This window comes from Rosa rugosa, chromosome 4 (assembly GCF_958449725.1).
Source record: "Rosa rugosa chromosome 4, drRosRugo1.1, whole genome shotgun sequence".
Classification (NCBI taxonomy): Eukaryota; Viridiplantae; Streptophyta; class Magnoliopsida; order Rosales; family Rosaceae; genus Rosa; species Rosa rugosa.
The window spans coordinates 33995418-34020782 of record NC_084823.1 but is presented as its reverse complement, the minus strand read 5'-3'; the positions used below and the strand labels follow the sequence as shown (position 1 = coordinate 34020782).

General features: G+C 39.3%; 2 protein-coding genes across 2 annotated transcripts; one reads left to right on the top strand and one right to left on the bottom strand.

Moving 5' to 3' along the window:
- Positions 1–5475: 5475 nt before the first annotated feature.
- LOC133742866 (phosphomevalonate kinase, peroxisomal) lies at positions 5476–10815 on the top strand. The gene is made up of 10 exons (XM_062170545.1): positions 5476–5635; positions 5726–5876; positions 5966–6063; positions 6229–6338; positions 6452–6504; positions 6793–7167; positions 8043–8147; positions 8887–9114; positions 9408–9530; positions 10327–10815. The coding sequence occupies exons 1-10, from the start codon at positions 5628–5630 to the stop codon at positions 10591–10593; spliced, it is 1518 nt and encodes a 505-aa protein (XP_062026529.1). The 5' UTR covers positions 5476–5627; the 3' UTR covers positions 10594–10815.
- A 3817-nt stretch (positions 10816–14632) lies between these two features.
- LOC133742865 (pentatricopeptide repeat-containing protein At1g31920) lies at positions 14633–16740 on the bottom strand. Its single transcript, XM_062170544.1, has one exon. It carries the CDS (start codon positions 16478–16480, stop codon positions 14660–14662), a length of 1821 nt encoding a protein of 606 aa, XP_062026528.1. The 5' UTR covers positions 16481–16740; the 3' UTR covers positions 14633–14659.
- Between the last annotated feature and the right edge of the window lie 8625 nt (positions 16741–25365).

The window sequence follows — 25365 nt, the reverse complement described above, 5'->3', positions numbered from 1 at the left end:
TCTTTCACACCCTCTGTGGTGGCTTTATACCCTCTTTGTGGTGATTTCCTGACTTATGTTCAGATTTAGAGGACTTTGTTCCTTCTTTCTTTGTCAAACATCCCAGAAAATTTTCAAATCCACAAACCTCCATGATTCCCCTCACCCATTTCCTCACATAAACTCCCCTCCAACTACCAAAGACTTGTTCCTTGAAGATTCTTATGGCTACCTCTTAAAAGTGAGAAACACTTACCTATAGGTGTATGGGTGCTCACGCATGGGTGTTTCACCCCCCATTCACTATTGGATTTTTTCTTTGCTATTGGCTTCTGTCCCATTTCGGTGGCGTCGGTTTCTTCCCAGTTTGAGTTTCTCTGGTGGAGAAGAGAGTGTTAGTGTGTGGGTTTGGCTCCAATTTATCATCTCATTACCTTGGTTTCGATTGGATTTGTATTTTGGGATTGTTTTGGCAGCGGTTATTCTGATTTTATCTCCTCGATATGGCACTTTTCCCTACCTTTTTACTCCGGGCAGCGGCGGCGGCGGCACGGATGGCTTGGGTGGCGGCTGTTGTATTGTAGGAGATGATGTTTTTCTTAATTTTTAGGGTTACACTCTTTTGCCCTATCTATGTGGATTTGGGTTGAGTAGTAATTTTTCTTGTTAGGTTTACTTGTAATTGGGCCTTGTTTGGGCTCTTTCCATTGGGTTATTTCCCTTTAGTTTTTAATGAATGATTTCATTGACCAAAAAAAAAAGGGGGTAAGGGTAAAATGATATTAAAAAACAAAACAAAAATCTTAATGGGGTATTAAGGAAGACCTCCTTAGAGTGTCTTGGGTAAGAGGGAATTAAAAAAACTTAATGGGGTAAGTGAGAAAAAAATCTCTAGAAATGGGGTGAATGGACAAAAACCCTAAAAGTAAATATAGAATTAAAAATAAAACAAAAGCATATGAATTTGGGTTAGTTTTTCATACAAAGAAGGAAAGGAAATAGTTATTCATATGAAAAAGGAAAAGAAAAATGTGAGCTGGGCCACTGGGCCCAAGGAAAATTAATTTCACCCATTGGGAAAAAAAAATAAAAAAGTGGGACATTTTTAATCTTTTTTAGTTCACATGAAAAAAAAAAAAAACAAAAAAGAGATGAAAGAAAAAAAATATGGTTATGCAATTATATATGCTATGTTCTCGATTATTAGCTTTGTGCTCTGATCAATGAAAACAAAAGAATAAAGTTCTTTGATTTAATTATTGCTTAATAATGTTTTCAAGGTATTTTCGCAAGATTAGTTGGGTGAACTCTTACGAGAGAATGGTGAAATTGTTCAAACATTTATACTCTACTTTATTTAAATGTCTACCTTCACTGAAAATTCTCATATGTCTCATCTCTCACCTGTGAGCTACTCAAAATGAAAATGCCTATTGCATATTTGCTGGTATTTAGTTTATTGAACCCGATAGTCTGTCATGTAAATTTCAAGTCCTTTGTTTTTGCTTCTTTAGAACCCAAATGAAAATGATCATTAAGTCATGAATTTACTTATATCTACTCCTTATTGAAATATTAGGATGCTTAACTTATGTTCATCAATAAGAACATCAATGTGATTGGATTGGCTTTTTAAATAATCAGAAGTTTGAATTATTGGAGAAAGAACCTATTTTTCAATAACACATAGTGTGGACTGTGGAGTGTTATAAAAAAAAGTGGCGGGGTAAATACAATTTGTTTTCCAAAAATCAAAATACAAAATACTAACTCTTTCCTTGGTCTAAATTAATTTGCTAGGAAGTTTGTTCATGTAATGCAACTATTAGATAGGATCGCACTTTTGTTTCATGCGTCCTCATTGGCTATTCAATGTACTTTGTAATCATTTAAATTGCTTAATAATATGCAACTCCCTTTTCTTCCAACCAAAAAAAAAAAAGTATTACTCATCTAAGCACTAAAGCACACCTAACAACAAGATACCTAAAAATTAGAAAACATGCATATCCAGAACGAAACAATTCATGTCACACCTTTAGTAATACTTACCATCTGCTAGCAAGCAAGAAATAATTGTATTTTCATGAAAGAACCTTTTTCTCCAGCTGCAATGGTTGCAAGGGCCACTTGTATCAATCAAGCTTTCTCAATGATGAATCCGCCTCCTGTTAGACCAATTAATTCAAGTATTCATATCAACTGGTGTCCTTCTCTTCCAAATACTTTCAAGATCAACTTTAATCGTTCGTTAGTTCAAGTTTATGACAACCCAATATTAGCATTGTCCAAAAAAATTTTCCGTACTAGTATTAATTCCTCTTGCAGAAGCTATAGCTCTTTGTGATGTTCTGATCAAAGCTAAAAGAAAATGTCTTCTTCATGTTCTAGTTGAAGGTGCTTTCACTGCTTATTTATTGTGCTACTAGCACTCGGCAACTAGTTATTAACTGTGCTACAGGAAAATGAGGTGTTGCTTGGAGATTAAGGATCATTATCTAAGAAATCTGTAGGTACAAGCTTTGCACTTGGTGTATTGGCATTCCCATACAAAACGTTGAAGTATCCTACAGGCTGATCTCGGAGAATCTTAGATAAATGCATCTCATGCATAAGCATTAGTCTAGGTCAGTCTGAGTTAATCTCGTGTGTTAAAGAGTATTTGATCTAGGAAAGTATCTTTCGGGTTTATTATTTTTATATAAAGATATTTTTCTGATTACCAAATCGTGTTATCAAAATAATGGTTCTAGTTAGACCTCTTAATTTGCTTTTTGGACCTCCCTTATTTTTTGTAAAATTTTAATCACAATTTTACCCCTTAAGCTTAAACAAAATTTTAAAAAAATGTTGCAACTCTGTACCTGAGAAGTCTATGTTCATTCATTCCAAATGCTCCACCTACTACAGTTATAATTGATCACTCTCCCTAATCCCCAGAAACTCAAAACAATCTCAGTTTCTCATATTCAAACCAACCAAGGCCTTTTCCTTGTTCTTATTCAATTTCTCACACGGCCTATGAGTTTCACAAACTCAGGTCAAAGGGCCCTTCACTTATCTATGACCACTGCGGCACTGCCATCGGAATTCACTTCCAATAGAAACTCTCCCCATCAAGGTGTTAACCCACCAAATCGCAGCCGCTTCACGGCAAGTCTTGGCTAGCCAATCAAATGGTGGAGATGAATATATATGTGTTTGTGGAGATTTTAATCTCAATCATAATTTATCTTTTAATTCGAAAACATGAATTCGGTCAGTGAGACCATTATCAAAAAACTTATATTGATTGTAAGTCCAGTTTCATATTTGAAAGACCCTAAACCCAATTAAAAAGATTACACATGTCGATCAAGAAATATGATGGACATTTTAAAGATGGTTTACAACAAATAAGGTTAAGAGTCCTAGCATCTGTTGATTAGACTTGCAGAAGACCATGCAATGAAGAGATAGGTTGGAGATGATGATCGAGATCATAGTCAATTTCCAGAGTCAGTTGAAGGAAAACTGAAAATGTTAAAAATAAGAATGAGGGTAAATTAGGAAGTTTGATGAAAAAAATTTGAGAGGGAGGTTTGAAGAGCAAATTGGGAGGTCTGAATAGAATCACCCTTATCAAAATCCTAAGTGTTTTAGGATTTGTTGTCTTCAATTGAGTATCTTTAATTAAAGGTTTTTTCCTAATATGAGTCTAATTAGGGTAGGAATTTGATTGATTGAGTTTGGCGTTGTTCCTCTATATGTTCAGAAAGTATACGCTCTTTGAGTGAGTGAGAGAGACGCAAGAATTTTTGAGAGTCTTGCTTGCTTAAGATAGAGTTTTCATAAGAGTCAAAAACACTTGTTCCATGTTTAAGTGTTCTTGATCATATGCATTGATTCTCTTGAGATTAGTAGAGAAGCTGTGAAGAAAGAAGAGCGATAGTTGGTGGTCGTTCAAGTGAAGAAGGAGTTCAAGATTGAAGACAAACTTCTCATTAAGTTTTGTCTAGTGATTGTAGCCAAGCTAGTGCTACTTGAGTTTGTAAAGAACATATCATTCATCATAAATTAATTGTTCTTATTTTGGGTTCTCAAGAATAAGAGCCCCGCAGTGTTTTTAATCTCATATTTGAAGTTTTCACTGCGTAACCAAAAATCCTTGTGTTCTGTTTGAATTTTTTGTTTCTGCCCAGTAAGGATTAAAACTTGTGCCTATCAATCCCTGTTTTTCAGAAAACACATTCTATCCTTGTATTTTCAAAATCAGACAGGTTGCAAACATTTTTTCTTATATTGGCTTCATATATTCATTTATGGAAGTAAATTTCACAACAATGGATGCTCTTGCCAATATAAATCACTCTCTAGTCTCTACTGAATGAGCAAAGTGGAGAGAATAAGGCCTCCACCTATTGCTTTGAGCCATTTTTGGTTCGACCAATTAGAATCGGGTCGGCCAAAACCCGAAACCAGAGCTTCTCTCTCTAGGAACCAGATCTGAATTTCAAATCCCCTCCCCCCCACTCTCTCACCCAGATCTTGATCCATCCGGATCTAGATTGACGGTTGAAGAGATGGGGGAGGACACTCTAGCTACGGCTTGGACTCTGAGTCTCTGTCCTTCTATCGACACTGTTCATCATCTCCTTCCTCAAGCTTTTCGAGCTTTCTCTCACCCTTGTGGTGATTTTGTACCCTCTGTGGTGTATATCCTGGCTATGTCCAGCAAGGGAGGATTTTGTTCCTCGTTTTTTCTTTATTTTTCTTCTCATTGTCAGAAGATCCCTCACGTTTCCAGGTCAAAAATCAACCAACCCCATATCAGATCTCTTCTCTCTATCCTCAACCTCCAACAGGTATCTCATGGCTGCAATTTAAAAGTGCAAGTCACTTACCTAGGTGAGTATGGGTGCTCACGAATGGGTTCTTCACCCCCCATTCTCCATTGTTACTGTTCTTGTTCTGGTTCTTTGCTTTGGATCTGTGATCCTGTTCAGCCATGGCTTCTTCTTGGTCTTGATGGTGGAGGAAACGATGTTGTTATGAGGGATCTCATCCCTTTGGTTGTTGGTTCTATTTTGATTTGTGTTGTAGGAGTTGAATGGCAACGGTTCACCATTACAGAATTTCTGGTTGTTCTGCTTATGGCGTTACTTTGACGATGGTTCGTGGCTGGCGACGCGGGTTGGACAGCAAGGGTTTCAGTAGTGGGATGGGCCTCTTATCGGGCCTATGATTTAGTTTTCATTGTTTTAAGGATTAATTTCCTGATTCTGGCTCTTTTGGAGCTCAGGAGGAAATTAATTTTCCTTTCTAGTTTCTGTCTGGTTGGGCCTGTCCAACAGACTGGAACTTAATTTATTATCTGCCCAGTGGGCTAGCTTTGGGGCAGCTTAATCGATCCCCTTGACCAAAAAAAAAAAAATCGGGTCGGCCTAGTTTTGATTTTATCTAGTCTTTTTATTTTTACTATTTTATTTAAAAACATACAAAAATGAAAAATGAGTCAAACATGGAGAAGGTTGGTGACTTTGGTGGGCGGTAGGACAAAGTTGACCTCTGCCACCGCGCAACGTCAAAACCGAAGAAGTCAGAACATCAGAACCCACTTGTCGTCACTGCCACTCTGAACCACATTCAAGAAGCCTCCGATCACAGCAATGGCCGTGTAAGTTTCCGATTCTCAATCAAACATCATTTACTTTGTGAATTCAAACCAAGAAATTGGATTTTTGAATGTCTATGTCAAATTTCACAGAGTTGCTTCAGCTCCAGGGAAGGTTCTGTTGACCGGAGGCTACCTAATTCTCGACAGACCCAATGCCGGGCTCGTGCTCAGCACCAACGCTCGCTTCTTCGCCATTGTCAAACCGCTCTACGATCACCTCAAGCCTGACAGCTGGGCTTGGGTGCGTCCCTCTCTCTCTCTCTCTCTCAATCTGAGATCTTGGGTCGTCTTTGTTTCCTCAAATCCTTTGCCTTTTTTGGTGTTTTTCAGAAATGGACCGATGTGAAATTGATCTCTCCTCAGCTCTCTAGAGAAAGCATCTACAAATTGTCACTGAAAGATTTAACTCTTGAAAACGTTTCTTCAGGGTACATTCTTTGCTGTTAAATTTTTGATCTTGATTAAAGGGTAATCATTGGTTTTTGAACTATTTTATGGGTGTTCTGTTTTTGCTTTCCTATTAAATGAATGATGTTGCTAAATGAGTCATTAAGGTATTGTTGCTTACCGTTTTGAGTGGTTTCGAGTTTCAGTGACTCGAGGAACCCTTTTGTGGAGCAAGCAGTGCAATACTGTGTGGCTGCTGCTCGAGCAACACTTGACAAGGACAAAAAGGATTCGTTAGAGAAATTACTATTGCAAGGTAATGTTTCGTTCTCCATCTGTTTCCATTTACTTTTTCAAGATAACAAGCTCTGTGTGTGTGTGTGTGTGTGTGTTGAATAATCTAATGTTTGAACTGAATTAGTCGTGCAGGTCTTGACATCACGATTTTAGGAAGCAATGACTTTTATTCGTATCGGAATTACGTATGTTACTCCTTTGTGCTTCTTCTTCCGTTTAATTAAACTATCTTGTGGCCTTTGTTCATTTGACTTGTTGAATATCTCAGAGCCTGGTATACAGTAATAGAGTCATATATTATTTTTACCACAGTCACAATTTTGTGAATTTAAAATACAAAATCACTTACTGAAACTCTAGAAAGCATTAACCTTCCAAGAATCAGTTTCTTCTGAAACTTTGCGCATTTTTTATTTCTTTAATTTCAATCCAACTTCCTAATTCAAGTTACTGCTGAATTTTGACTCTCATAGATTGAAGCCCGTGGTCTGCCTTTGACTCCAGATGCATTGGCTGCACTTCCTGCCTTTGCATCTATTACCTTCAATGCCGAGGAATCAAATGGAGAAAATTGTAAGCCTGAAGTTGCAAAAACTGGACTGGGTTCTTCTGCGGCAATGACAACTGCTGTTGTTGCTGCTTTGCTTCATTACCTGGGGGTTGTTAATCTTGCCTCCGTGCTTCATCAAGAAAAGGACACCACAGATCTTGATACAGTGCATGTGATAGCTCAAACTGCTCACTGTCTTGCACAGGGAAAAGTGGGCAGTGGTTTTGATGTTAGCTCTGCAGTTTATGGAAGTCACCGTTATGTCCGCTTTTCACCAGAAGTGATTTCTTCTGCACAGGTCTCTCTCTCTCTCTCTCTCTCTCTCTCTGCAGTCGGTTTGATGCTAGTTCTGCTAGTATGTGCACTGTGCATCACAGTTGTCAAAATGTTGTTTGTTATGTGATTATGAACGTTATGAGATGGTATTTCACCAAACTAGAAAGCTTATGAAGTGACTTCAGGGTCGCTGTGGTTTATTCTCTCCCCTATCAAAGTCTTTAGAGTTAAAATTTAACATTTGTTATCTATATCCAGCTGTTTTATGTTTTTGAATAATTTTTTTACCTTTTGGCGTCTCGAGAGTCACATGGTCTCAATCATATTACCTTCCAAATTTTCGATTTTGATGCACATCAGGATATACCGACATGCATCATTTCACTCCAGGATAGCTGTAAAATCTAAGTACTCGTATACCTTTATGATGTAAAGTTTTTGTAGTACAAAATTTTGTTGGTGATGATAATATATAGGAATATCATGGATGCCTTTATGTTCTTTGACTAACTGCAAACTAGTGCGATTTATCCTACCTTAAATCTATATTAGCTTCTATCGAATGTTTCTAGTATGACTATGACCCTAATATATATTAAATATTTTTGTTTCACTTTCCATTAGTTACATTTGAGCCGTCATCAACCCTAACAAACACTCATCTCATGAAAGTAGTTACATGATTTGTACTTGGAGGTAGATATATGACTCTAGCTCAATACATTGTTATAAGATTCTAGTCTTAACTAGCTCATCTCTCTTTTTGACTCTATCTCAATACATTGTTATAAGTACATACATGATATAAGTGGAAAAAAATATGGACGCTTAAGAAAAGTTTAGACAAGTGTCCATTGAAAACTTCAACCTGTAATTTTTGTTTCTGTGTGGTTTCAGGTTGCAGTGATGGGAACTCCACTACCTGAAGTTGTTCTTGAAATCCTAAAAGGAAAGTGGGACCATGAGAGGACTAAGTTCTGTTTGCCACCATTGATGACTCTTGTAAGCATGTTAATATCTCTAATTTTTGCTTACTTAACTATGCATGCACTTGTAAGTATGGTCATGGATGCAAAAGAATATCATATGCCCAGTTCGGTCTAGTAATCAAATGCTTTTTAATCCTCTAAATGGGTGATATGACTTACTGCAGTTAGGTTTTCTTATATTTTGTACCTTTCAGGTTCTTAAACTTTGTGGTAATATATCTTCAATTTTTATTTTATTTTTGAACCATATCTTGAATTGTTTTAACATCCTACTCTTTGCTAAGCTCTTTCTTGTTACTTGTATTAGTAATCCTAAGTTCCGATCATATGTTAACCTGTCTTGAAAAGTAATCCGTAAAATATTCCACATCAATTCATCCCGCTGCATGGTTTGTTGTATGCTCCATGATATGTTTGTGATTACCTATGTAGAATGGGAGCAGTTAGTGGTTCATCCAAAGAGCCTTGTGCTTCCTTGTTAACTCTGAATGTAGAGGTAGACATGATGTAACATAACATTGATAACTTTGGACTGACAAATTTAATTCAGGAAGTTTAGAATTATTCGAAAACTTTAATAAACACAGTTAAAAGGCTGCATTCCAATGTCTCTTTTTTCTTTCATCATTCTTCTGTGCCCATTCAGAAAAAAAAAAAAATGGTGTAATCATGTTAAGAGTTCCTTTTCTGTTTTTTTACCTCTAAAAGAATGGAAGCACGTGCTTTTTAAGTGATTATACTGCTCTCTGCAGTTACTCGGAGAACCAGGGACTGGAGGATCATCCACTCCATCAATGGTAGGTGCTGTGAAAAAGTGGCAGAAGTCTGACCCTGAGAAATCTTTGGACACGTTGAGAAAGTTGTCAGAGGCAAATTCAGCCCTTGAAACACAACTCAATACTCTAAGCAAATTGGCGGAAAAACACTGGGATGACTATAAATGCGTGATAGACAGCTGCAGCATTCTGAAAACAGACAAGGTATAGTTCTTTGACTCATCTTTTGTTATTAAAACAAAATGAACTAATCAAACTTAGCCTATTTTGGATTTATTGGACATTTCGGGTCAGAAGAGGCAGTATATTTTACATGATGTGGGGCCACTTTAACATCTGTCATGCTCGTGCAAGTCCAACCCGTTTACTCCTATTCATGGCATCGTCAAATTTGAAACTTTGGTTTTCATATTGATTTTAAATTTCCTACCCATTAGGTTTTTTGTTGTCTTTCCCCAACTTTATGTCTGAGACAATTTTATATAATGCATGAACAGTGGATAGAGCAAGTCGGTAATCCAAACCAACAAGCAATAGTTAAAGCATTATTAGGAGCAAGAGATGCTATGCTTGGGATCAGGTTTCATATGCATCAGATGGGTGAGGCTGCAGGTGTTCCGGTATGTCTTTTCTTTAAGTGGATTCTTGTATGTTTGCTATAAATATTATTGGGCCTTTGCTGATGGTTTTTAAAGAATAATTATCAATAGAATGTTACATCTTTTAGTTTGATCTCTTTCTAGAAAATACATGTACTATACTTTCGAGATTTAGTTAAACTGTCATTTTGAATGGCTAGTTTAAGGAACCTAAGTTGCAGAGATAGATGTCGGTCTCGGAAATCAATGTGCAACCAATACCAACACTGCAACGCACATTAAAACATAAACATAGGCAGATATACACCATATCAGTAGAAATGAACATAATATTCATGTCTCTACATAGTGGAATCAGAAGCTGCCTCATAAGGGCAAGTAAAGAACTGAAGCTGCTGCTCAGGTTGAGTGATTGAGGGGGATTGAAGTTGTTTTTGAGACTACATAGAGTACGCTGGTCTTTTACTTTAAATATAAAGCTAAAACCTAAAACTAGGGAATAGGTTATGCAAACTCAAGGTGATTCTTAGGATTATAATTCCCTCATTTCATGCAAAATTTAAAAATTATTCCCAATTGCCAGAACAAAATAAGCTTAAGCCCATGCACAGGAGCACTTGAGATCTGAAGTTGATTAGTTAGATTCTGTTTGCAAATTAACTTGGAGCGAGGAAAAGTTAATTAATATTGTCAGTCTTTCCCGTCAATTGGGAAAGATGTGGTTGTATCCCTCTTTTTTATCTTAAATTCTGATTAGACTTTAGGAAATTAACATACTTTCTCCACCCATTGAATCTTTGGCTTCACAAATTTGCAGATAGAGCCAGAATCACAAACAAAGCTTTTGGATGCTACTATGAGTATGGAAGGAGTTTTGCTGGCCGGAGTTCCTGGAGCAGGTGGATTTGATGCAGTATTTGCAGTTACCTTAGGGGATTCTGGAAGCCACGTGACAAAATCATGGAGCTCATTCAATGTTTTGGCCTTGTTAGTTAGAGAAGATCCTCATGGTGTTTCTTTAGAATCTGCTGATCCACGAACAAAGGAAATTACCTCATCCATTTCCTCGGTTCATATTGATTAAGTGTATCCTTCACTTTTTTTATGTGATAAACTAGAGCAGTTTATCAAGGTGGTGAGAAAATGGGATTTGGAAAGGACTTGTGTTGAGAGTGGATATTAAATCAATTAGTCATGGTTAAGGAAAAATGTCTTATCACCGACCAATTGTAATTTGCTTGAATAATTACAACAAAATAGTCACTCATTACTAATCAATAAAATTTTTACTTATAGTTTGTCTTTAGAGTTTGTGCAGAGTTTACAAAGATGTTAACATTCTCATGCTCACAGTTTAAATTCAGTTCAGACGAATAAATTAAATTCAGTCTACAAAAATATTCAAGGTTCTTTCTTTTTTGATAAGAAATTGAAATTTACCAATAAAAAACAGGCTTCCAGTTTCTACCCTTAAAATGCATCTAAAAAGAGTGATTAGTTTTCTTCAATATCTTATAAGCCACTCAGTTCTCTTTTTTTTTTTATGATTCAATGTTGCTTATTCGACATCTTGTTTTGTAAGATATACACCACTCATCAGAATGTGACATATTTGTTGCTGTTTAATAAGACTACCAAAATTTTGGTTGCCATTTCCATTGAACCTTGGTTTTGGTCTGTTCCTTTCAAGATTGTAGCTGTTCATTCTCAAATTCTAATGGCAACTTCAAATCAAGCTTGCAACTCAGTCCTTGTTCGTCTTGATGAAATCAATTACCCAACTTGGTCATATATGATGCAACATCATATTAGAGGGCATGGTTTACTCAAATTCGTTGATGGGTCTTCCCTTGTCCACCTCAGTTTCATATTGTGCTACAACGATGGTTCACTTCTGATAATTCTGACGCTTATGAGCTTTGGCTGGAGAAAGACAGTTCCTTGATCTCAATTATCACAAATACTCTTTCAGCAGAAGCACTTACTCATGTCGCTGGATGGCAAACATCAATGGAGGTATGGCTTACTTCCTCTTTTTTTTTTTTTTTTAGGAGAAATGAAAACACTTTTATTAAATAGGACTCAAAGTACAGACAATAGTAACCGTTACAAGATGCCAGCCACGAATTGGAAACAGAACCCTAAGTAGTAACAAACTCCAACCTCAAGAAGCAAAGATATGCCACTATTTGTGAATCTCGTATTATGCAAGTGAAAGCTACACTACAAAATATTTAGAAGAGGGTTCAGATTCCATAGACAAATATTTGTTGCGGTTTAAGTGTGTTAGAGACCAATTGGCTGCAGTAGGAGTTAGAATAAATGATCAAGATGTTAAAAGTTTTATTCTTGCTGGTCTTCCTACTGAGTATGGACAAACTAGACAAATTATTAGAGGGAAAATTCTACAAGTATGGAGGAAGTGAGGTCCTTGCTTTTATCTGCTGAATTTGAATTAGAGTTAAAGCATATGACTCGCCCATTATCCTCATTAACTGCAATGGTTGCAAACAATACTAGCCCTGTGTAATGTTTTGGAGGCTCTTTTGCAACACTTGCTCTACCTCAAGCTGATGTATCTCATGGTGTTTACAATTATATTGGTTCTACTACTTGTACTGTACCTGGTATGATCAATTCAAGTGTGAATGCTCTATCTAGCAGTCCTACATCTCCAATTACACAGGTTGCTTGTCTGCCTAATAATACCAACTATGTTACTGCATCTGCTCCTACTATTAATACTGCATATGGTGCTAACTCCATGATGCAAAATGGAAACATTTGGTTTCCTTCTGTGTTGAGTAATGGTTACATGATGTCCCCAATGCATCTACTGGTTTCTGTTCCTCCTGGTACAAATTTTGCTCATACCTCACCATATTTGCCTACTGGCCTTCCCCAACAATTTGGTGGCTTTCATCACACAAATATTGCATATGCACAACCTCAAACAAATACTGGATCTATTAATCCAAATGGTGGTGTTCTATATGATGGAGGAGTTTCTCAGCAAAATACTGGGATTATTCATCAGAACAATGGTTTTCAGTACAATAATGGCCTTCAGCCAAATATGGTGGGCCTTTACAGCATGGTGGTTTTCACAACAGCCTCAAGGTTTCTCTCAATTTCGCAATGTTCTACAGTCAAGTGACACTTTCTCACAGCAACAAATGGGTTTCTTTCCAAATATTGGTTATTGTAATAGCAACTTTTTACATAATCGTATTGGTTTTACTCAGCAAAATGCAGGCTATTTGCAGGGTTTTGAACATCAAACCTCAAATGGTGGTTTCTCTTCTTCAAGCTATGAAGGTTTCTCTTCACAAAATAACTCTTAGGACCACAAGAATAGCTACCCCAATTTTCCAAGAAACAGGGGAATCAACAACAACACCAGGAACAAACCAAATGGAAATGGCAACCAAATTTTGGTAGTCCTTTTTTTTTTTTTCAGATTTTTGAAAAACCAGGTCATGGGGCATACAAGTATTGTTACAGGAATTCCCAACACCACCAAGGCTTTTTCAGTGGTATGCCAAATTTGGCACAACTCTGCCTAAAAATGTTATCACATAAATTTTCAGCCTCAGAACATTGCCTCAAGTTCTTCCATTGAAAGTCGTCAAATTTGCCAGAGACTTGGATACTCTGTTAAGCGTTTCTACTGCAAACAGCCACAAGTCAACTCACATCAAGGAAATGGACACACCTCCATGGTAGCTTGCTGTCAAAAGAATGCACCAGTACATAAAGTTTGGTTATCCTATTCTGGAGCGACCAACTACATGACATCCAACCTGCAAAATCTCAAAAACATCAAAACCTACAACTCAAGCTATGGCTGCTTCCTTTACCTCTCACCCCATTGTCGGCCTCCATTGCTACTCAAATCAGTCCATGTCTTGCCTTTCCAAGTGAGAATACTTCTCAACCTCCTTATCTGTCAAAAGTTCTTAATCCTCTGCCAGTTGCTGTTGCATCTCAATTATCTGAACTGACTCATGAGCCTCATTTAATGTCTATTAGCTCTTCAATGATCACTCCAGCTTTGATTACAATTTCCAATCACAAGGCATTTGTTTCTGCAACTCTGGATAGAACTCTACTCCATTGTAGGCAGGCCTCATCCTATGCAGCTATGCCAGGCACTGCCACTCATTCCTTCTGGTTGAGACAAGTTTCTGGGCACTAGCTTGTATTGACTGCAATTTGTTCCCTCACTTGACCAGTTTGCCGACACTTTTACCAAAGGACTTTGCACTGCACAATTTATGTATATCTGCTGCAACCTAGTTCTTGGTCCCCCAAGTCCTAGTATGAGGGGGATGTAAAGTGTATAATTGTGAATGAAGAAAATGAAGTTAGCTAGCTTAGCAATAAATCTCATCCTCACTGCTCATCTCCAGGATGATTCCAGAAGAGGATAAGTTCTGTTGCTATACGAGTAGTTATTGAAATCAGTTTGTCTTAGCTTGAAAGTGAGTTAGTATAAAAGGGAAAATTCCCAGTCAAGAAGCCTTGTACTATTACCAATCATAACAAACAGAGAAATTAGATTGCTTTGTTTTGCTTCTTCAATTTGTTCATACTTCATAGCTTGTTTCTATATAATGCAAAAGAGAGAGAATTCATATGAAGGCAAAATTTACATGTTAAACCAACACAATTACTAGATGAGTAGATGACTGGTTTTCCAAGAATTATTTGGGGTTACATCTTTCAAACTTTTTCCAAGGGGAACTCAAATGTAGAATCACTTTTATCATAGCATGGATAACCAGTTGCAAACCAACCTGTAGGAACTTTGGGAAGAAGAATTAAATAAAAAACAAATAAAAATAAAATCGCAACTTTTGTAGTGGAGTGATTTTGGCACTCGGGTCACTTGCAGTTCGCTTGTATTTTCTTAAAAATGGCTTTGCAATTTGCAAGTGATAAACTATACTGAAAAATATAGGGATAAAATGACCTCCATTTTTGTATTAAAGTAAATGGCATCTCTTCTCCACTGAGTTTGGGATTCATGTAAAAGTTTCTATGAACTACTTGCTATTCGTGAATGACATATATTGGGAAATGAGCAAAAGCAAAAAAATATAAAAAAAAACAAGACCCAATCCAAAATGGAGGAGAATATAATTAACTCACCAGTAGTCTTTACAAGAGCAAATTCCATCTTCAAAATGGTGGAACCTGTTTCGATCTCTTACAGTAATTTGCCTTTGATAGATCATTGATATAAATTTAGTGTACGTGTGACAGTCACTACACATCCTGAGGTTTCTAACTATTCTTATAGGAGATCCCTGAGATGTATGTATGAGTGCAAAAGCAATTGCTAACTTCTGACTGTGATACTTTAACCTCTCTCTCTTCTCTTCTTCATCTACATCTAGCAGTACTTGAGTCGTGTCTGCAGAATAGCCTTCAAATCTCAATTGCCATTCCATCTGGTGTATCATCTCGTAAACGCACTTACATTGGGGGTGTGACATGTCTTGTGAAACAAACTTGTGCACTTCTCTCTTCACCTCAACCAAGCTACTTCCAGGTGTTTGTGTCAAGCCCTTGGAAGCCATTTCTGTTCTAATTCTTGCCACATTGTCCCATCTTTGAGCTTGTGCATACATATTCGATAGGACCACATAATCACTAGGGTTATGCATGTTCAATTGGAACAGCTTGTTAGCTGCAAACTCCCCAATTTCCAGGTTTTTATGAACTCTACAAGCACTAAGAAGGCTTCGCCATATGACGTCATTTGGCGTAATGGGCATGCTATTGATGAGCTGCATTGCTTCCTCAAGCCTTCCTGCTCTGCCCATGAGGTCTACCAGGCAACCATAGTGTTGAATTGTAGGTTGAATTTTATGCTCATATTTCATCCTTTTGAGACATTGGAGACCCTCCTGTACTAGGCCGGCATGATTACAAGCGCTTAGTAAACCCACATGGACAACATCATCAGGTCTCAAACCTTCTCGAAACATCTCTGAGTATAGCTCAAGAGCTTCCCTACCATGTCCATGGATAGCAAGCCCACAGATCACCACAGTGTAAGACAATTTGTTCTTCTTGGTCATCTTTTGGAATAGACCCAACCCTTTCTCTAGGCACCCACACTTAACATACATGTCTATTAAGGAAGTCTCTACTATCACATTGAGTGCACTAATGTTTCTCAACAAAAATCCATGGCAGCACCTTCCCAAATCAAGTGCACCCAAATGAGTGCAAGCAGAGAGCACACTCACTAATGTACTTTCTTCAGCCCTCAAACCCTCCCTTCTCATATCCCCAAAAAGCTTCAAACACTCACTCCACAAACCCAAACTAGCATGAGCTGCAATTATAGCACTCCAAGAAGCAACACTCTTTTGATCCATTAATTGCTCAAAAACAGCACGAGAAAGTTGTACCTTACCACACTTGCCATACATGCTGATCAAACTGTTCTGCACAAACACATCATTTTCAAGCCCAAGCTTGAAAACATGCCCATGAATTTGCATCCCTTCCTCAATTGCCACTAACCAAGCACAAGCCTTGAGAACAACTGGGTAAGTGAAATTGTCAGGTCCAACTCCTCTCTCAAGCATTTCATAGTAAACAAGCAATGCCTGATCCCAGTTCAAAGCCTTCACATGCCCTTTGATCATGGTGTTGCATACAAACGAACCCGGTTCCTCGATTTGTTCGAAAATCGAGCAGGCATAGTCCATGCTTCCCCATGCTGAGAGAGCACAAGTGGCCACAAGATTGCCTGCAACAAAAGAATCACAGAAAATACCCAACTTGAGAATATGGGAGTGGACTTGCTTGAACTCCTCCATGTTCTTGCATCTCTTCAAAAGTGACAAGCTTTCTTGCTCCTTCAACCTGAAATGGAGTTCTAGGCTCCCTGGTGGATCTTTTGCAGGTAACAAGAGATGGGTTTGGTGGTTAAGGACTGTTGTCCCTGTCATCTGGTGATTCTGCTCACCACCACCATCTTAAGCCAATAGGTTTTGCTGAATGCATATCAACATTGACACCATCAAGTGATGGACTAGAGACTTAAAATGTAACACCCAGCTGGGGTTGGAAGTGAAGTATAGAGTTGTAAAAGCAGAACTTTGGTTGCTGATGAGGAAGGAAAAACAGTAGTGAGTGGATTTGAATCTTAGCCATGAGATTAGAAAGGCAAATTCCAACCAGAAAAAAACAGTGTCGGAATATGGGATGAGTGTATTTGATAGGATAATGTCATGCAAGGGGTAAGATATCATATCTCTTTTTCTGAGAAGGCCAATTTACGAAAATGCTCCTTGTAGTTGTAATGATTAACACGTTTTCAACTAGGACTACAAGTTAAGGCCAATTTTGTCAATTGCCAATCCAAGGTTTTTTTTTTTTTTTGAAAACCTAAGTTAATATCTTTGTTTTTTTTTTGTCGAAGGTAGCATCAATTAACAAGGCCCAAGGCCAAACAACAGTACAAGGGACACAGCCCAATACAGACGAAGTCTGCAAAGCATGATTCACATAGTCAACTGCCAAAACAAGCAAGACTAGAGAAAACAAAAGAAAAGAAAGAACAGCTGAAAACCTAAAGCAAAAGAAAAAAAGAAGGAAATAAAGTAACAAAGCCCAGATCTTCTTCAGCCGCCACAAATCCAGCACCACCAACGTCCACCATGGCCGTCGTAGCTGAATTCGTACATGGAACTCCAAAATTGCAGCTTGTAAGGAGACCCCAACACCAAAGCCCGATCAAAATAACCCTGAAAATGGAAAAACAGAAGAAAAAAGAGGATCTAAATACAGATATATCCTCTTCCCCACAGTACAAATTTGAACCATAACATGAGATTTGCAGCCACAACTTAGAGAACAAATCTAGGCAAACGAAACCCAGATCAGGAGGAGCCAAGAGACCCCGAAAATAGAACATAGAAGTAGGTGGTGCATGCACCCGAGCCAAAGCTCTACCTATCTTCCGATTGAGACGCGAGAAATCGCGTTTGAGAGAAGCCACTGCAAGAACCAAGCCATGGTACCGATTTGAAATGGAATAGAAGAAATCCAGGCAACAAGATCTGGAGATGAGAGATGGTGGGTAAAAGAAAGTGATGGGTGGTGAGGAATGGGTTAGAGCAAATTTGGGGCTAAAGTTCAGAAAGAAAATTGGGGCAAGATGGAAGGAGAAGGGAGGGAGACCGAAGGAGAAAAAAAGAGAAGAAACAAGAGGCAGAAGCCCCAGATCTAAGACATAGCTCAGGGAAACTGAGACATAGCTCAGGGAAGCACCCATAAAGGATGAGCAGTGCCACCGACTCTCAAGGGCACGGAGTGGGTTTCAGAGAGAAAGAAATATCTATAGTGCTCTTGATTAGTATCCAAATGTAGCTAAACGATCTCTACTTTTAAGTTAATATCTATTGGATCAAGTGGATTACATAAGTAGATCGGATTAATAGTTTTATGATCTCAAGAAGATAAAAATATTTTTTAGTATTAGGTTCGACATAGAAATGAGTTCTTCTTAAAAAAAATAAAAAAAATGACATAGACATAGAGTTCTGTTTCATTCAGTAATTTTGGTAGAAACTAACATTAAACCTAACTACAATTTTTTTTTTTTTTTGATCAAAAGAGGTTTGCCCATTCATTAGATTCAGCAAGCAGTACAAAAACGAAACACCCATATGGGGTCGACAGAAAGAATCATTTCTTAGAGCATCCTAACATCCTATCCTAAAAAAACATAGGAACCCAGCATACCCTCAGTACACCCACCTTTTAGGAAATCCACGCACCATTATTCTAACAAAAACCTAGAAACCTCGAAGCAGACAATTTCAACTAAGGCACTGGTTTTTGCGATCCAAACAAAAACTAAACAGTACTATGGGCCATATAGACCCAATCCATCCAACCCCATAGCAAAAGGGTAATCCAGCCCACTTGAAACCCTAGAACAGTAAGCCCAAAGCTGAGATCCACCAACCAGTTCAATGCCCAAGAGGCCCAACCACTCCAAATGCAGGCCCAAAGAGTAGGCAAGTATCTCTCCAACCAAAATCCACCGGTCGCGCCGCTGCCGATACTCGTCGTCGGGGCCACCGCTCCATCATCTTCGTCCTCCAACCCACGAAGTCGGACGAGCATTGCTGTGTCCGCAACAGCTTCTCGACCGAAGACAGATCCCAATCCAGTCCAACCACTGGAACATTGCATCACGCCATCAGAGTCTGCAACTCGATCCCAACAATCCATCACATCCACCGAACTGAACCGCAATCTTCATCACAAATAGACCCCGAGCAGACGCAAGCTGCCCTCATCTCCGACGATGTCGGTGCGATTCGTCCACCAACATCGGCCCAGCAAGGAACACCACCACTTCCCTCAACGTAGCCGTCAAAGAGAATGCCAGTTTGTGGATCCAATTCGACACCATCAATACTCCGGCCCATCACCGATGCCAACCGGTTGACCGCGATCCAAGATCCAGACTCACCGATCCGCCGTAAACCAATATAGTTTCACTCCCTTGGAGCTCGGCCTCATATCAGAGATGACCTAACCAGCACCCCCGGGCAGCCCCGTCCAAGGCGGAACCCCAAGCGCCAGATCGAAAGCAGCAAAAAGAAATAGAGAGTTAGCCACAAGGCTAGCAATGGCCATGACCATTGAGATCTGGAAGGTTTGAGAATTTTGTTGAAGGAGGAGGCCAACGATAAACCCTAGCAGAGCGCTAGGTCAATGAACTACCACTAGAATATTTTAACTACAATTTTATTTAGTTTTACTTATTCGAAAAATCTCAATAAATTTTAGTGTTTTGATCATTTTGAATTAAAATCTCATTGAATTATTCAACATTTACAATTTATAAAAGGAAGTTGATACTACACCTAAATTTTACAAGCCTTAGACATGTGTGAGGCGGCTCTCTAAAAACTAAAGGTCGGTTTTTTTCCGGGTGCGATTTCAAGCTCGTCCGGCGGCGCCCTGGCGTCTGGGATGGCCTTCGGCTGCGCTGACGTCCTGAGGTCTGCTGCCGGACGGGTTTTGACGACTATTGCTTGTGGGGTTCCGCCGAAGGAGGTGCTGCTGGGGACTTGTTGGCTGGTTTTGGCTGGGCTGGTGTGAGGCGGAGGGTTGTGCAAACAGGGCAGGCGATTGATCCTTGATGAAGGTTTTTGGTTGGTAGCGCTGCAGATCCGACTAGGTGGTTGTGTGCGAGTCAAAGACCTGGATTGGGGATTGGTTTTCCGTGCTGGCGTGGGCCGTGGCGGTTTGGTTTCGTAGAGGTTCGGGTTGTGGTTGTGGCGGCGGGGATCGAGGCAGCGCGGATCATGGCGGCATGCGGTGGACGGAGCTTTGCCTGGCAGTTTCGTACGACGGGGAGGGGACAAGCAGGTGGACTGGACCTTGACCTTGTTGATGGGCCTGTGTGGACTTCCTTTGGTGGATGCCCTAGTTGGGCTTTGAGTTTTTGGCTGCTGGGCTGCTAGTTAGGCTGGATTTTGGTCTAGGCCCTCTTTTAATTTAGTCTTTTTGATTAAAATAATTCCCTACTTTGTTAGGGACCTATGCTTCTAGTTTTTTAGTGAGCGCCATCGAGTCTAGTTTACTCGGCCTATATACTATGTAGTAGTTAATAGTTTATAGGCTTCCTTTCGGAGCATGTAACCGTCAAATGATTGGACCTAATCTATGTATCACTGTGCTACTACCACAAACTCTTTATCTACCCCTAGATGGTAGAGGGAGGATATGTAATAACCCTTTCTGGCTTTCGATGAATGATAGTCGCCCTATTTGGGTTTGTTCAAAAAAAGGAAGTTGATACTACATTCACAAATTTGCAATTGAACTAATGTTACATAACATTGGATACGGGATGGTCTTGGGTGGTGGTAGCCACGGGCCATGGCTCTAGTGTCCAAAGTGATAGCTCTTTTTTTTTTTCCTTTTTAATCTCTATCCCACATCTTGAATTATTTTTTTTGGAATGACCCCACATCTTGATGATAATGAGATTTCCAATAAGCAACAGTCAACAACTCACTAAAAGTACTATCTCATCTAGATTTGAGGAATATTCAAACTTTATCTTATATATAAGAGTAAAATGCTATAAGGAATTTACATGGCTACCCCTAAAAAATGGTTAAGATATTTGATCATAAAAGGAAAACAATTTCTCAAGGTTTAACATAATTATTGAATAAAATGTATAACATACATTATCTTTCAATTTTTTCCTTCTAATAGATCTTTTTCATTGAGACTATCAAGACCTTCATTTGTTATTTTCAACATTGAAAAAAAAACTTCAAATTTTCTCATTAGAGTTTCCATCACTTTTTATTGAAGTTGATTTACTCTATTGGCCACAACGTACAAACCAAATCCCTCCAGTCATTATGGTGGCTAGGTAGCCACCTACTCACCTCCAATAGTGATCCTTCTAGCCAACATAGAACACGACAGTTTGATGATCTCTTTGATCTTGCATAAACTATTATCAATAAAATTCATCAAGTCTCAACCAAGTTCTCTTTGTTGTTGTAACTAATTCAATTATGTCTTGATCATCATATGGTTGGCACGTGGTGAGTTAAGTGTCCATTCAGCCGAATGATGCAAGTGATAAAGTAAAAGGTACAAAGATATCAATTATGTCTTTGCACAAGATAGATAGTACATGAGGATTCTAGATGGACTTAATTGGAGACTTAGCTGAGTTTTCGAGTTGTGTCAAGAGTTGAGTTTGATTGAAGCTACTAGGTTTGTAGTTGCTGCTACTAACTTGAGACAAAGAGAGCGGGATTCACAAAATTAAGCTATACTTTATGTTGAAGACGAATTTGATTGAAGCTGTTGGGATTTGCAGCTGCTACCATAAACTGGAACAAAAAGGGAAGAGTTTACTTGAGTTTTGCATATGGTAATTCATTTGACATTTATATGAGTTGTTTTTGTTTATGATTATTTGATGAAAGCTAAAATTTGATAAGATACTTTGCAAAAATTATGTTTTGAAGTTTAGGTTCTGAAAATTATTTGATCAAGGATAATGAACATCATTTTTAATTAACAATCGCTAATGGGTGAGTTTGAGTTGACATAGTAATTTGTTAATAAAATTTAGTAGAACAATTTCATATGCAATTCCAAATTCAATTTTTGAATTAGCATTTTCTTGTTGTAAGTTGATCCCAATCATTTGTCGGGAATCATGTTATGGTTTAAATTGCAAAACTCATGAGTAATAACAGCATAGTCTTATTGACAAGAATTTGATGTTGGTGTCATGCATAACAATTAAGCAAACACACGTTGTTTGAGAAGAACTTATATGCTAAATACATAAAGTTAGACTTTTGTATTGTTCTTGGTTGTTGTTGTCGTGATATACATATGTGACTTACAAAAATAAACCTCAATGATGTATTGTAATAGAACTTGTCTAATGTGCAGATCTACATGCTATGCAGATTGTATTGTAACGCATGTGTTGTCACGTGATACTTTCATAAAATCAGTAGCAACTGACTGCAACAAGTGAGAAGCAAAAGGCACACATGTGTGAACCCAACCTGTGAATTTTGGGATTTATATGAAGACTCTTTGGCATTGAAGCCACTGCAATGGTGGTTTTAAGAACAAAGGATCCATTGGCAGCTGCTTTGTGAAATTGACACCCATATTCACCAGACCCCAAGCATATCTTCCCTTCATGCTTCTTGGTTAGTTGATCAATTTAGCTTTGATTCAACTGAGGAAGAAAGTTCTAATGTTCTTTCTTCAATTATCCATCTGCTTCCCGCACGCGTGAGAATTCTCAGCCACTTATTTGAAAGGAAGAGATTAGAGGCTTGAGAGTTTAGCTGGTCATTAATTGTGCACCATTGATTCAATTACCTCTTCTATCACGCATTTTGCAATATTTCTATCACGTTCAATACACGTGACTATCCACTCAATCTACATAGTATGTGAATCTATATATTAGAACTTTCGTTGCTATAAATCAATATTCGCAATTGTTGTATCAATGACTCATACACGTAACTATTACATTAAACATATAAAAAAAATGTTTCGACCTAGCAGAGCTCTGCTAGGGTTGGGAGAGCGCCGCCCTCGGGCTTGGCCTCTCTGCACCTTTCTCCATCCTGTATGGAGTATAACTCAGGCGTCTTCTTTGGGGGCTCCTAAATTCAGATCGGCTCTCGTCGTGTCTTCTTTGTCGCAGTCTTCTTCAGCGTCACCATGGCTGGCAGGCGTGGTGGCCTGTGTCCTACCGGAGTTTGGTGGTGGCTTGATTAGGCCAAGGCGGGCGAGGCTCAAAGGGCAAGGTTCGGTTCCAGAGGCGTGGGCTATGCAGTTTCGTTCCTGGCGGCGGGGCTCGAAGTGTTCGATCGGGTCTGGTCAGTTTCTGTTCGGGTCTTCTCTCCATGGATGGCAGGACCCCGGTCGTGGCCGTTTCCTGGCTAATAGACAGTTGTTGGTCGTCTGGCGGCAAATGTGCAGAGCTGTTGCTGATCTGCTGCTTGGTTGCTTCGATTTCCGTGTTGTCAACGCTGGGTTGGCTAGATCGACTGGTTTGCGCCTTAGCAGCCAGCAGGGTGCAGGCATGGGGGAGGTCGGAGTTCGCTCTCTCGCTGGGTCGTCTGGTGGTAAAGGAATCAAGCGTTCTCTGGTGGCGTGGTGCAGGTCGGCCGGAGGCATGTTGGTAGGTTGGTGCGGCTCCGGTGGCATGCCCAGAGGATCTATTGCGTTGGATACAAGGGTTTGCCCTAATTGGATTTGGGCTTTGCCCTGCTTTCGTGAGTGGCACTTAGGCCCTAATCCCTTGTGGGTCTGGGTCGATGTTCTGTTGGATTGCTCAAGTAGGACTTTGGGCTGGGCCTTCCTTCTTGGGGCTTTGCAACTGGTGAATGAACCCGAAGCTGTTAGGGTTCGCATTTGGGATCCGGGAGACTTATGTTGGGCCTCAATTTTCTCTGCATGTTGGAATGACTTCTTTGGTTACTTAGGTAGAAGATTGCTCTCTATTCAGCGCATTATTTTGTGTGGAGTAGGCAAGGTCGGTCACACTACCGGCGGTTCTCTTGATAGAAGGTTACCCTCTATTCGACGTTTTTTTTTTGCGTGGAAGTATGGTCGACCATACTATTGGTACCGTTTTACATAGCCCGGATTTTGTCTGGTGCCTCATCAAATGCTTAATTGCATCCCTTCGTATCCTTGCTAGGTTTTATTTCCGATGCTTTGTTGCATCTAGTATTTCTCTTATTATTTTATATTTTGATGTAGTTTCTACATCTATAGGTTGTAATTTTTCTTATGTTTATTATTAATAAAATTGTTGACTATTACTCTAAAAAAAAAAAAAAAACTATTACATTAAACATTAAAAGTACCAGTGGGGGAGCCAGAAATTGATCTCAAGTGGGGCACTCGTAGGGTTTTTTTTTTTTTTTTTTTAAAAACTAAGACTTAAAATATATCAAAATTTTAATAAAAAAATTAGATTAACGTTACGACAGATCAATTTTTTTTTTGTACAAAAAAAATCAATATTCTTTTGAAATTACATATTTCAAAGGGTTTTTGTCCATTTACACCATTTTTAAAGATTTTTTTCCCACTTACCCCATTAAGTTTTTTTAATTCCTTCTTACCAAAAACACTCTAAGGAGGTCTTCCCTAATACCCCATTAAGATTTTTTTTTTTGTTTTTTATTTTTTTTAATACCATTTTACCCTCACCCCTTTGTTACTTAGAGAGAGAGAGAGAGAAACCATGGGAGACTTCGCCGGAGCCCGGTCACCTGTCGCCGGAGTCCGGTCACCGGTCGCCGGATTCCGGTCAACTTTCGCCGGATTCCTGTCACCGGCTGCCGCCCACCGGAATTTGCTGAAAATCTCACCGGAAAGTTTTTTTGCCCCCAATAGACGTCTATTGCCCACCAATAGAACTTTCGGTAGTCGGAATGGGAACTAATCTTCCTAAAATTAGACAAATAAAACTTTAATTAAAGAAAAAAACGAAGAGATTATATCAATTTAAAAACGTCTATTGCCCTCCAATAGACGTCTATTACCCCCCAATAGACATTCAAAACTTTTTTTTTCTTTCCTTCTGTCCCGTTACTTAAAAAAAAAAAAAAAAAAAAAAAACTAATTTGGGCACCCAGAAATGATCTGGGCACCAAACTGGAGGAAACCCATAGAAATCAGGCCAGATTCCGGCCACCAGAAATCAGGTCGGATCTTGGGTGCAGGCATGCAGCTGAGGGATCCCTATCGTCATCATTATCGGAGAGACCGGTTCCCATCGAAACAAGGTCGTGTGGTAGGCCAGGTTCGCGTCGGCGCTGTCTCCGGCTACGAAGATCCGGATCTGTCACGCCACGCCACTGTCTGCGCTGGGTGCTCCGTTTACGGCTTAAAAGACAAGGTCTCGTTCTCGGGATCTGACCGGACGGACCAGCCGGCGAGCCTCTACGCAGCGACGAAGAAAGCCGGCGAGGCCCACACAATCGACGGCGGAGGATTGGCCGATTTACATGCATCGAGAAGAGTAACGAGGTTGGCGATGTTGCTGTGGTTCTCCATGACGTATCGGACTCCGGCCTGAGAGGCCAGGTGCCTGTCTTCGGGCAGTCGCCGGTGAGAGCGTCGTCGACGAGGAGTGGAGAGAGAGAGAGAGAGAGAGAGTCGTTTGGAAAGAGAGAGTAGGACTGTAATTTTTTAATTAGATTGGGGGCAGAATGGCCATTTGCTGATAAATTGTGTATGTGGGAACAAAAATTTGTTGCTGGGGTAAGTGGAATAACTTTTGCTT

Coding starts and splice junctions, on each gene's coding strand:
- LOC133742866 (XM_062170545.1), top strand. Junction 6,064..6,228: donor CTTGAAAACGTTTCTTCAGG/GTACATTCTTTG, acceptor TTCGAGTTTCAG/TGACTCGAGGAACCCTTTTG. Junction 6,339..6,451: donor AGAGAAATTACTATTGCAAG/GTAATGTTTCGT, acceptor TTAGTCGTGCAG/GTCTTGACATCACGATTTTA.
- LOC133742865 (XM_062170544.1), bottom strand. CDS start 16,480: ATGACAGGGACAACAGTCCTTAACCACCAAACCCATCTCTTGTTACCT.